General features: G+C 42.8%; 1 protein-coding gene across 3 annotated transcripts; it reads left to right on the forward strand.

Moving 5' to 3' along the window:
* The first annotated feature begins 946 nt into the window (after positions 1–946).
* On the forward strand, positions 947–6,783 carry LOC123444544. 3 transcript variants are annotated; one of them, XM_045121302.1, is made up of 8 exons: positions 947–1,290; positions 1,780–2,149; positions 2,546–2,671; positions 2,759–4,032; positions 4,123–4,814; positions 5,510–5,625; positions 5,784–5,875; positions 6,197–6,783. In XM_045121302.1, exons 1-8 carry the CDS (start codon positions 1,288–1,290, stop codon positions 6,332–6,334), a joined length of 2,811 nt encoding a protein of 936 aa, XP_044977237.1. In that variant the 5' UTR covers positions 947–1,287; the 3' UTR covers positions 6,335–6,783. The 3 variants fall into 3 exon arrangements, with proteins under 3 accessions (XP_044977237.1, XP_044977236.1, XP_044977238.1); XM_045121301.1 differs by having other exon boundaries at positions 2,759–4,814; XM_045121303.1 differs by lacking the exon at positions 1,780–2,149 and having other exon boundaries at positions 950–1,290; positions 2,759–4,814.
* The last annotated feature ends 6,846 nt before the right edge of the window (positions 6,784–13,629 follow it).

Here is a 13,629-nt window from a genome sequence, read left to right on the forward strand (position 1 = left end):
CTGCTTTTAATCCGATGGCCAACGACTAGTCTGATGGATGTAAAGCATCAGTAGTCTGATGCCTAGTGGTTCCCTATATATATACCTGAAATATAACCGTTAAAATAGAGCAGTTGGAATATAGCTGTTGAAGGTTATAAAACAATAGCTGAATTGATAGTTATAAAATAATATTATAATCTTGGAGAGAGAATATAGATGTTCTATATATAGGCATTCAGTCGCGAAACTGAATTTGAATATGAGAAAAATCTTTTTAAATCATTATCTATACGAACATATTGACATCAAATACACACATGCTATTGAAGATACTGTTATGACACATTTATGATGTAATCTAACGTAGTTCTACATAGTCGTTGCAGTTTTTTCTACTACTCCTTGGAATATGTTTTTCCTACTGTACTAGTACATGCTTGTAAGGCCTTGTAATCCCTCGAATAAAAAGGACGCGCACAATCATACTAGCAGCATCGATCCCAGTACTGTTTTTCCTTGCAATGAAATCATCACAACATAGCAGCTCCATACACACACGGACCGAAAATTCTCGGCGGAGAAGATTCCGAGAATCCACCCTCTTTACACGCGCACGGCGATTCCCGATCCCACCCTCCTTTTCCACGCACGGAGATTCCCCTTCATCCTCCTCGCGAGTTCCCCCATAACACCACCCCGCACCGCAGTTCACTCAACAACCCGTGTTATCTCCGTCCCCGTCACCTACAGGCGACGCTGCCCTACCACGACACGGACAGCTCCGGCCCCGGCACGCGCCACATCGGCCGTCTCGACGACGCGCGGCCGTCGGATCGCCGCCATCGTCTTCGTCCCCGCGATTTCTTTCTTTCTTCCCCGTAATAAAACCCGAAGCCGCAGCGCGGGTAGGGCAGGGCAGGGGGGGGACCGAGGCGGTAGTCATGTGTCTCAGGCGCCCTCTACGTGGCGCAGCCTCCGCCTCGCGTTCCGGCGCTCCTCCGCCGCATGCGGCGCGCACGGCACAAACAAAGCATCTCCACCCGCACTCCCCACCGCGGCGATGCTGCCCTCCTAGACCGCTCCCAAATTCTCCGCCCAACCAGAGCCAGGCTAGCTAGCTAGCTAGCCCGCCATAAGCCGCAGGCGCCGCTGACCGGATAGACGGATGCCCTGGCCTCCATTCGCCGCCGCCCGCCGCTAAATCCCTCCTCCTACTCCTGCCTCAGCGTGGTGGTGGCGGTGGTGGTGGTGTGCCGGACCGACCGTGGCCCGCCGTACTCGGGGACTGCAATGCTGTGACATGACATGGTTAGTTGCTCGCCGCTCCCAGAGGTCGGCTGTTGCATCAGCGATCACTCTCCTGTACTTGTTTCATTTATTTATACGCTCGCTCGCTCGCTTTTCCCGGCCGATGCTGTCTTGATTATTCTGCTTCCGGCGTTAAGCTAGCCTTTTGATTTTGTAAGAACGACATACTAGTATGGCACAAGTCGGTGTACATGTCTACTTTTCCATCTAAATTGGGTAAGTATAGTTGTGTTGCCTTGCGTCATGATCCATTCGTTTCGGGTTCCTAGCAAGGTGAACAGGCAAATAAGGGAGGGGATATTTGCAAAATCTTATTATAACTTTTTTTTTCGAGGAAATCTATTTATTATTTTGGAAAAATAGAGCAACGAGTTTTTTTTTTTTGCATCTGTTAGTTTGTTTCTAGTAGTTCGTTAGCTATAGCATAGTTTGTTTATAGAGCTGCTTTACTTGTTTCAAACATCCTCTTACCTTATGGTCTGCTGAAAGGCATCTGGTGGGCATTCAGGTGCAGGTGTAAATGCAATCGAAATATCCGGCATGAGCCCTCTGTCCGAGCTGGTGTGGTCTCCGGATGATGGTCTCAGCATTAAAATCGCGGCGTCCAGCCTAAGCACAAGAAAAGCCTCTCTTCGCTGGAACGCGGATACTTTGAACATAGTGATATCTTCGCCTCAGCAGAGCGGCGCCAAGAGTGGTGATAACGTAGATGCCACCCTAAGGGATGCAGGAGAAATGCCGTCGCAACCTCCAACTCACGGTGACACCTCAGTGAGAGTATCCGCGGATAGTCCAAATAGAACACAAAACATTGATGTGCAACAATCTACTTCTATAACATCACAGGAACAAGATTCAAGTAAGTTTAAAAGACACCAATCTAATTTAGTGAGTTCGAGTGGTTTAGACACGTTGATGCTTGGCTTTGGCTTTGGCTTAGAGATCTGCATTTAGCAACAGTTGCTGGTCGAGTTAACTGCTTACCTTGCCAGAAGAGTCCAAACTGTGTGAACATAACCGGCACAAATTTCAGATGTGTCAAACATCATTATTCCCTAATGTTTGTTTGCGAGATTTGTTATCAATCATACGTTCTTAACTTTTCGCACTTTATTTCGTCTACCATGTCATTGATAGCCGGGTGGTCGGCACTTCTGAATTCTCATAATCCAAATGAAAAAAAAAATCCATATTTATCATCCTGTTGTCGGTACGGGTGATTATCTTACATTCTTTAATGATTAAATTCTTGTAGAATGTTCTGGAGGGATCAGTGAGATGAGTGAGGGGGAAGAGTTGTCTGACAACTGCTGTGCAGATAAGTTGAATAAAGAGGAAGTGGATATTTGCCCCACAAGATGCTCAAACGATGCTTCACACAGTAATATACCATTTTTAGTCCAATTAATTAAAAACACACTTATATCTTTTGTTCTCAAAGTTAAATTTTTAGCACGGCATGTTACAGGTCCGGCTTCAAGAAAAGGCGCCCTGCAAAGTACTTCGGAAAAACAGGCCTATTGTGCAACTGCTGTCCATAATGAGAGATCTTGGGCAGATAATACCTGGCGAGCTCGATTAGTAAATGCAATCAGTCAGAGGGACTATGTTTTGCCAAACAATGCAGTGAATGCACAGTCACGTTCATCCTTTGGGAGTTTCAGTAATACAAAAATGGTCCCAGGGAAGTTGGCAGGTTTTCTGGATAACCAAAGTGATAAAGACCAAGATCTGGTTATGCAGGACACCTGTAATGGTAATCAGGAAGATCAGATTATGCAGGGAAACTTTAATGGTAATCACCAAGATCATGTTATGCAAGATCACCATAAGGATGAGCCTATTCCTGTCAAATGTGAGTCAGCTTCCGGTGTTAACCCTGTTTCAAAATGTGATTCAGCATCCGGTGTTAATTCTGTTGCAAGATATGAGTCAACACCAGATGTTAATCCTGAAAAGCTCAAGAAGGGCAAAGAAAAGGTAATGCACGACCAGAGCAATTGTGTTAGCAACACAAAAGAGGGCGATGATAGTAATGAGAGTATGGAGAGCTGCCCTAGGACAAAAGCTCCGAAGCGAGAGTATGCTCAATACTCAGCAGCGGAGATGTCTTCTCGGAATAAAAGATATAGAAGGGAATACAATGAAGGCTATTGCTCTGGATTGTTGAACAGAAATGGTAGCTCTTTCTTTAACTGGATGTCATCTCTGACTAATGGATCAACCGTGTATGATAAAACTACCACCGCTGTTTCACTCAATCAGAAGTTGTCAGAGGCTACTGGACATGAACTTGCAGAACATTCTCTGCCCCTAGAATACAACAGCAGCAATCGTGTGCAGTCTGTTGGCTTCAATTCTCTATTTCAATCTCTTTATAGTCATAACGTTATGATAACTTCAAAAGATACCCCTCATCAATCAGAAATCAATTGCACGGAGCGTGAGGCTTTGAATGGTGGCAATTCTATGCTTCACAAGGAAATTAGCACAGGCAGAGAAACTCTTGATGTGGCTGTTGGGAATTTAGCTGCTGGCAGCCTTCAAATGGATCCAGGTGGTGGTAAATGGAATCTTAGAGATCAAAGTGGAGTTTTCCCTTTGAGAGCTGGAAGAAACTTGAAGATGACCAACTCCAATAAGTCATGTTCTAAAACTCTTGAAGAACAACAAAATGAGTGCCATGCCAGCCCTTTGAATGCTGCAATGGGAAATAAAGGTGGAACCACAGAAAGCTTGTGGGTAAGTCGGCTTTTACCAAAAACATCAATGAAATTGATGGATGCAACTCCGTGCAATGTAAATAGTGATTTTTGTGCTGTCAATCCAAAGGGTGCAGGTGATAAGCTGTACCCGTCGTCTCAACAGAATATTAATGTGGAGAAGGAATTCAACAGTTCGCAATACTTTACTAGCACAGGAAGTGACAATGAGACAACAAGTAGCAAATGCCCGGTGATTCCTCCAGAGGAACATAAGCAGTCCGAAACAATGGCTTCCATTCTTGCAAAGAGATTGGATGCGCTTAGACATGCGAAGACCTCTGCAATTAGGTTGGCTATCTCCAGTGGAATATCTAAAGACCATAATCATAGAAAGAGTCCTTTTGTTATTAATTATAGCAGCCATGATGGGCTAGAGACAGGACAGGGAACTCAAAAATCTTCGAGTGGTGGTGGAAGGCTAGTTTTGTGGTCGGGTGACAAAGGTAAGGAACAATTATATCCTCTAAGTGATGAGGAATTAAGAGGAAACATGTTGAAAAGAGGTGAACATCAGCAATGTGGAGGGAGCATGACTGAAAAGGCTGTAGCTCCTCATGATATTTTAGAAGCAAACACGTCTGCTGAATATGTTGATAGAAGAGGAGTACAAATAAAGGAAGTGGGTTCAAATTCCATGGAGAGTCTGCCACATAACAAGCAAATTGTACCTTATAGTATTATTGGAAGTGACATTGATCAATCAAGTGTTGTTTTTGGAGCCTTACAAAGGCTTCGTTTGCCTCGATCAGATATCATAAGGTATTCCACTGGATTTTTGGGATCACCTTTGAATTCGTTTCAACATTTTCTCTTTCTGCCTTCTACCTAGGCCATGCATGATTGTATTCAGGGATGCCATAATGCTTTCTCTATGTAAGAAAGGGGTACATGTTAATGGAGATCTCATTGGACTGGTGCTTGTTTTTTGTTTCTGGAACATAGAATTACTGGGAGAAATTATTTTAATTTAACTAAGGAACACAGACAAAATGTTCCTTGTATTATAAACTGAACCTATGCCATCTATGTCTTGTACGACAAATGCACCTACTTTGTACTCCCTCCGTTCCTAAATATAAGTCTTTTAAGAGATTTCACTACGGACTACATACGGATGCATATAGACATACTTCAGAGTGTAGATTCATTCATTTTGCTCCGTATGCAGTCCGTACTAGAATCTCTAAAAAGACTTATATTTAGGAACAGAGGGAGTATATGCTAAAAGTACTATTACCATACATGTACAATAATATATGTTATGTTTAAAGTTCACTATGCTGACTCTAATTTTATACTAGTTCATACTACAACTCTATCAGAGGGTTCTAGAGTGCTCGTTCATCATATTAATGTACGGAAGGATATTTCTCAGTATTGATGATTTAGAAAGTTACTGAGAACTGAAGAGCTGATGTTCTTTTTTCCTACTTTCCATTGATGATCCTTGACAGATGGTTGACGTCACCAATACAGCACACTACCTTAGATGGCTTTTTCTTGCGTCTACGATTTGGTAAATGGGAGGAAGCATTGGGTGGCACAGGATACCATGTCGCTCGGATAAATGGTAAGTGAGTACATAATTATGTCTAATTTATTTCTCCTCCCTGGTATTAAAAAAATAACGCTTAATTTGGTGATTGGCTACGTAAAATGCTCAGGCTGCACTAAAGAATCTAAAAAAAAGGACGTGGAATAATAATGTAATATGGAATTCTCTTGCAGGAGCACTGGATAGGAATCGGCTCTCTGTAACGATCAGGAATTCAACCTGCCAAGTAGATTCTCGTTTTGTATCCAACCATGGCTTCCATGAGGTAATGTACGAAAGCCCGTAATCTCATCAATTTTGTTAGCTAGAACAATGTCATGTTTTGATTTCTCTTGCTGACCGAAGTTTTAAGTTGTATGGCCATTGGCCATCACTCCACAGCATAATGCCATTGAAAATATTAACGCAGCCTCAATAAAAATCAGTTTATACTCACTTAATGGCAGCGAACGGATTAAGAGAAATGCTTAGTGGGTTGTTGTCTTGTCCATGTGGCTGCACGGGGAGATATGGAATCTCGTTTTAATGGTTTTGGTCTTGTCAGGAGCAATCTATTTAGATGACAGAATTTTATTGTATTTTCCAGGACGAGCTGAAGGCGTGGTGGTCTGCTTCCATGAAGGGTGGCTGGAAACTACCGTCGAAAGAAGAACTTAGCAAGAAGCTAAGAGAAAGAGAGCTACTTCATTTCGGAAATGGAACAGGTCAGCCGGACAACACCTGATGGCAGTACCCAAAACATGGAAGATTTCTGTCTTTGCCGCCTTTCATCCGGAAACGCCAGCGATGCAAGCATGCCTGTTGGTGTTGGCTTGTCTGGTTAAATTTTGTGCTGACACTGATATTCTCACGAGGCTTGGTGTTGTGATGATAGATCCACCATCCTTGGTATATTGAGGGATTGAGGTTGTACTGATACACGATTCTATTTTACGATGGGATTGACTATTATGTGAGAATCCTATCTGTAAATAGGAAGCTACTGTGAGAATAGTACAAAATGTGCAACTGTTAGATATAACTATACTTAGAATAAGAGATGGTTGTTCATTGCTTGTCGGCCTCGTTTCGTGAGGCATATTGTATGTACTTGTACTAAACACTCGGTCCGGATCCTGTGATCCTGTGAAGCATGAGTTGATCAACAAGCATATCGACGATCCGATTTTTTCATGTGGTCTCGTGAGTTTGATCGGGTGGTTGTTCTATCCTGTGTGCTTTTCGAGTTACAGTTAGTGGATCTATTTGCAGATCAAAGACACAGAGTAGAACAGAAAAATTCTTTTATCACACTAATCTAAGTTAGGGATGTGCTAATTTTTCACACATATCTACATCTGTGTTTTTTGTACTTGTGTCAACTTTTATTTAAAACGTACTCCCTCTGTTCTTTTTTATAAGACTTTTTAGACAGCTTGATTTGTACTCCCTCCATAAACTAATATAAGAGCGTTTAGAACACTAAAATAGTGATCTAAATGCTTTTATATTAGTTTACAGAGGAAGTACTGTTTTGGACAGTGTTTGAATGTTTAATACTGATCTAAATGTTCTTATATTAGTTTACAGAGGAAGTACTGTTTTGAACAGTGTTTGAATGTTTAATACGCCTTATAAAAGTGAACAGAGGGAGTACTTTTTCTCCAGAACACGTAAGGCTTGTGTTTTCTTTTGGCAAATTTGCATACACACGAAAGACAAGTATAGGGCGGAGGCCATAATTTTTTGCTAGTTCTTTTTAGAAAAAAAAGGGGGGCGCACCCTGGTTTCATTACTGCCAAATCAAGAAAGTGATGATCAGGTTATGGGATGCAAAGACAACAGGCATGAAAATATATACTGTATGTACTACCTTCATCTTAATTTATAAGTCATTTTTGAAAGCTAAATTAGCCTTCACCCGCAAAAAAAAGAAGCTAAATTAGCCTATAAGAATGTCTTGTATTTTGAGATGGAGGTATTAGTTCAGAACATGACGGAGTTAGTAAAAGTCACATTTCGGCGGGGAAGCACAAACAGGTTAAGATCATATACAGTTGGAACTTGTAAATCCGATTCCTCAAACGTCTGCGGACGCGTCCGGTCAGTGACCTGATGTATCCACTATTTGTCCGTCCATATAGTCACATTCCTTATTTTTTTGTTCTCATATGTTGGGTCACTTACACGTGATTGATGAAGAGGAAGAGATAGAAAGAAAAGAATGGATAAAGAAAACGAAAAAAGTAGTCATCGGTGGGGTCGCGTTCTATGTCACAGACTAACCGGATACGTCCGAAGTGTCCGCGATTTCTCATATCCTCCCCATATTTGAGACGGATACGAGGATTCGTGGACAGTCCGGACATATAGGACAATATGAGGGGTCCAGTTGGATCGCCTTTTTCCTTCTATCTCCCACCTGGTCATGGACCGGACGCGTCCGCAAACGTATGAGGGATCATTTAAAGGGTCCGGCTATAGATGCTCTAAGCCATCTTTTTTTTTTAAGTTAAGCCGTCTAAAAAAGAACTTCTAGCAGAAGTGCCCTGCTACCTCTTGAGCTTGCGTTGGTTTTTCCCTTGAAGAGGAAAGGGTGATGCAGCACAGTAGCAGTAAGTATTTCCTTCAGTTTGAGAATCAATGTATCAGTCCAGTAGGAGTATCAAGGCAAGTTTCCAAAGTACTTGCGCAAAAACAAACAAACTTGCACCCAACGCTATAAAGGGGTTGCCAATCCCTTCACGATTAATTGCAAGGTGAGATATGAAGGTGGAAAGTGCAACAAAGTAAAAGTGTAGAGCTGAAAATATGATGTGAAGTAGACCCGGGGGCCATAGTGTTCACTAGAGGCTTCTCTCATGATAGCAAGTATTACGGTGGGTGAACGAATTACTGTCGAGCAATTGATAGAACCGCGCAAAGTCATGACGATATCTAAGGCAATGATCATGCATATAGGCATCACGTCCGAGACAAGTAGACCGATACTTTCTGCATCTACTACTATTACTCCACACATCGACCGCTATCCAGCATGCATCTAGTGTATTGAGTTCATAACAAACAGAGTAACGCCTTAAGCAAGATGACATGATGTAGAGGGATAAATTCATGCAATAGATATAAACCCCATCTTTTTACCCTTGATGGCAGCAACACGATGCGTGCCTCGCTACCCCTTCGGTCACTAGGTGAGGAGACCACACGGTATGAACCCAAAACCAAGCACTTCTCCCATTGCAAGAATTATAGATCAAGTTGGACAAACGAAACCCACAACTCGAAGAGAATTACAAGGATAAGAAATCATGCATATAAGAGATCAGAGGAAACTCAAATAGCATTCATAGATAATCTGATCATATTCATCGGATCTTGACAAACACACCGTAAAAGAAGATTACATCGGATAGATCTCCATGAAGATCATGGAGAACTTTGTATTGAAGATCCAAGAGAGAGAAGAAGCCATCTAGCTACTAGCTATGGACCCGAAGGTCTGTGGTGAACTACTCACGCATCATCGGAGAGGCAATGGTGTTGATGAAGAAGCCCTCCGTGTCCAAATCCCCCCTCCGTCAGGGCACCAGAACGTGCCCCAGATGGGATCTTGCGGAGACAGAAGCTTGCGGCGGCGGAAAAGTATTTTCGTGGCTCTCTCTAACAGTTTCAGATTTTTGGAGAATTTATAGGCGGAAGAAGTAGGGCAGGGGAGCCACAGGGGGCCCACAAGCCTGCTAGGCCCGCTCCCCTAGGCCGGGCCTGGGTGGCTTGTGACCTCCTCCGAGGTCCCCTGCCTTGGTTCTCAAGTTTCCTGCGTGTCTTCTGTTATGGAAAAAATCATTCCGCAGGTTTTATTCCGTTTGGACTCCGTTTAATATTGTACTCTGAAAAAGGTCAAAAACACAGAAAAACAGGAACTGGCACTTGGCACTGAGTTAATAGGTTAGTCCTAAAAAAATATAAAATAGCATATTCATGCATACAAAACATCCAAAGTTGACAAGATAATAGCATGGAACCATAAAAAATTATAGATACGTTGGAGACGTATCAAGCATCCCCAAGCTTAACTCCTGCTCGTCCTCGAGTAGGGAAGTGATAAATATTGAATTTTTGATGTGGAATGCTACCTAACATATTTGTCCTTTGTAACTTCTTTCTTGTGGCATGAATGTTCAGATCCGTAAGATTCAAAACAATAGTTTACAATTGACATGAAAACAATAATACTTCAAGCAAACTAGCAAAGTGATCATGAACTTTTGAAATAACAAGGCCAAAGAAAGTTATCCCTACAAAATCATATAGTCTGGCTATGCTCCATCATCCCCACACAACGAATTTAAATCATGCACAACCCCGGTATTAGTCAAGTAATTGTTTTCGCACTCTTACTTTCTCAAACTTTTTCAACTCTCACGCAATACATGAGCGTGAGCCATGGATATAGTGTTGAAAATATGCCCTAGAGGCAATGATAAATAGTTATTATTATATTTCCTATTTAAAGATAATCGTTTATTATCCATGCTATAATTGTATTGAATGAAAACATAGATACATGTGTGGATAAATAGACACAACAATGTCCCTAGCAAGCCTCTAGTTAGCTAGCCAGTTGATCAAGGATAGTCAAGGTTTTCTGACTATGTGCAAAGAGTTGTTGCTTGATAACTGGATCACATCATTAGGAGAATCATGTGATGGACTAGACCCAAAATATGAACGTAGCATATTGATCGTGTCATTTTATTGCTATTGTTTTCTGCATGTCAAGTATTTGTTCCTATGACCATGAGATCATATAATCCACTGGCATCGGAGGAATGCCTTGTGTGCATCAAACGTCACAACGTAACTGGGTGACTATAAAGGTGCTCTACAGGTATCTCCGAAGGTGTCCGTTGGGTTAGTATGGATCAAGACTGGGATTTGTCGGTCCGTGTGACGGAGAGGTATCTCGGGGCCCACTCGGTAATACAACATCACACACAAGCCTTGCAAGCAATGTGACTAAGTGTAAGTCATGGGATCTTGTATTACGGGACGAGAAAAGAGACTTGCCGGTAACGAGATTGAAATAGGTATGCGGATACCGACGATCGAATCTCGGGCAAGTAACATACCGAAGGACAAAGGGAATGATATACGGGATTGCCTGAATCCTTGACACTGAGGTTCAACCGATAAGTTATTCGGAGAATATGTAGGATCCAATATGGGCATCCAGGTCCCGCTATTGGATATTGACCGAGGAGTACATCGGGGCATGTCTGCATAGTTCTCGAATCCGCAGGGTCTTCACACTTAAGGTTCGACGATGTTTTAGTATAGTTGAGTTATATATGTGGTTACCGAATGTTGTTCGGAGTCCCAGATGAGATCACGGACGTCACGAGGGTTTCCAGAATGGTCCGGAGACGAAGATTGATATATAGGATGACCTCATTTGATTACCGGAAAGTTTTCGGGCATTACCGGGAATGGTCCGGAGACGAAGATTGATATATATAGGATGACCTCATTTGATTACCGAAATTTTTTCGGCATTACCGGGAATGTACCAGGAGTGACGAATGGGTTTCGGATGTTCACCGGGAGGGCCAGCCCACCTGGGGGAAGCCCATAGGCCTTAGGGGTGCCGAACCAGCCCTTAGCGGGCTGGTGGGACATCCCAAGAGTCCCTATGCACAGGAGAGAAGAAATCAAAGGAAAAAAAGGAAAGGTGGGAAAGAAGGGAAGGACTCCACCTTCCAATCCTAGTTGGACTAGGATTGGAGGTGGACTCCTCCACCTCCTTGGCCGGCGGGCTCTTGGGGTCTTGGACCCCAAGGCAAGTCTCCCCACCCCTCCTCCTATATATAGTGAAGGTCTAGGGCTGATTTGAGACAACTTTGCCACGGCAGCCCGACCACAAAACATCACGGTTTTTCCTCTAGATCGTATTTCTGCGGAGCTCGGGCGGAGCCCTGCAGGAGTAGATCCTTCACCACCACCGGAGCGCCGTCACGCTGCCGGAGAACTCATCTACTTCTCCGTCTTGCTTTCTGGATCAAGAAGGCCGAGATCATCGTCAATCTGTACGTGTGCTGAACGCGGAGGTGCCGTCCGTTCGGCACTAGATCGGAGCGGATCGTGGGACGAATCGCGGGACGGTTCGTGGGACAGTTCGCGGGGCAGATCGAGGGACGTGAGGACGTACCACTACATTAACCGCGTTTCTTAACGCTTCCTTTTGTGCGATCTACAGGGATACGTAGATCCAAATCTCCTCTCATAGATGGACATCACCATGATAGGTCTTCGTGCGCGTAGGAAATTTTTTGTTTCCCATGCGACGTTCCCCAACATATAGCACTATAGGTGGAATAGAGTGTGGTGGAGGTTGTGAGGCAAAAAGGAGGAGATGGTCACATTGACTTGGCGTATTAATGAGCTATGGAGATGCCCATCAATAGATATCAATGTGAATGAGTAGGGATTACCATGCAACGGATGCACGAGAGCTATAAGTGTGTGAAAGCTCAAAAAGGAGAACTAGTGGGTGTGCACCCATCTTGCTTGCTCACGAAGACCTAGGGCAATTTTGAGGAAGCCCGTCATTAGAATATACAAGCCAAGTTATATAATGAAGATTCCCACTAGTATATGGAAGTGTCAAAACAAGAGACTCTCTATCATGAAGAACATGGTGCTATTTTGAAGCACAAGTGTGGAAAAAGATATTAGCATTGTCCCTTTTCTCTTTTTCTCTCTCTTTTTTTGTTTGGGCTCTTTGGCCTTTTTTCAAAAAAAATTGGTGGGCATCTTTGGCCTATTTTTTTATTTCCTCACATGGGACAATGCTCTAATAATGATGATCATCACACTTTTATTTACTCACAACTCAATACTTAGAACAATGATGACTCTATAGGAAATGCCTCCGGGAGTGTACCGGGATGTGCAACGATCTAGCTTAGCGTATGACGTTGAAACATCTTGCTAGCCATCTAACGATCATGCAAAGGCAATATGAAAGTGACGGCACAAGTCATGAGACGGAACGGTGGATTTGCATGGCAATATATCTCGGAATGGCTATGAAAATGCCATAATAGGTAGGTATGGTGGCTGTTTTGAGGAAGGTATATGGTGGGTTTGTGCACCGGCGAAAGTTGCGCGGCACTAGAGAGGCTAGCAATGGTGCAAGGTGAAAGTGCATCTATACCATGGACTCACATTAGTCATGAAGAACTCATATACTTATTGTGAAAGTTTTATTAGTAATTGAAACAAAGTGCTAAACGCATACTCCTAGGGGAAGGGTTGGTAGGTGTAAATCATCGCGCGATCCTGACCGCCACACAAAGGATGACAATCAATAAACCAGTTATGCTCCGACTTCCTAACATAGCGGTTCACCATACGTGCATGCTACGGGAATCACTAACTTCAACACAAGTATTTCTAGATTCACAACACCCTACTAACGTAACTCTAATATTACCAAATCCATATCTCAGAACTTAATTGTTAGGAATCAAACTTCTCTTACTAATCAATGCACTTGAATATGGAAGTTTTTATTATATCCTCTTTGGATGCCTATCATCTTTAGGACTACTTTCATAGCACGCGCCAATTACCAAGTTACTAAGAGAGAGCACTCTCAAAAAGATATAAGTGAAGATCGAGAGTTTTTATTTCTACAAAATATGACACCGTCATGCTCTAAAAATATTTAAGTGAAGCACTAGAGCAAAATTATCTAGCTCAAAAGATATAAGTGAACCTCATGGGAGCAAAATTGCCTAACTCAAAAGATATAAGTGAAGCTTAATGAGTATTCTAGCAAATTCACGATGAGTGCATGTGCCTCTCAAAAAGTTGTGCAGCAAGGATGATTGTGACAAAAAAAGAAACGACTCCTATAATACACGACGCTCCAAGCAAAACACAAATCATGTGGTGAATAAAAATATAGCTCCAAGTAACGTTACCGATGGATTGAAGACGAAAGAGGGGATGCCTTCCCGGGGCATCCCGAAGCTT

The sequence above is a fragment of the Hordeum vulgare genome, chromosome 3H (assembly GCF_904849725.1).
Source record: "Hordeum vulgare subsp. vulgare chromosome 3H, MorexV3_pseudomolecules_assembly, whole genome shotgun sequence".
Classification (NCBI taxonomy): domain Eukaryota; kingdom Viridiplantae; phylum Streptophyta; class Magnoliopsida; order Poales; family Poaceae; genus Hordeum; species Hordeum vulgare.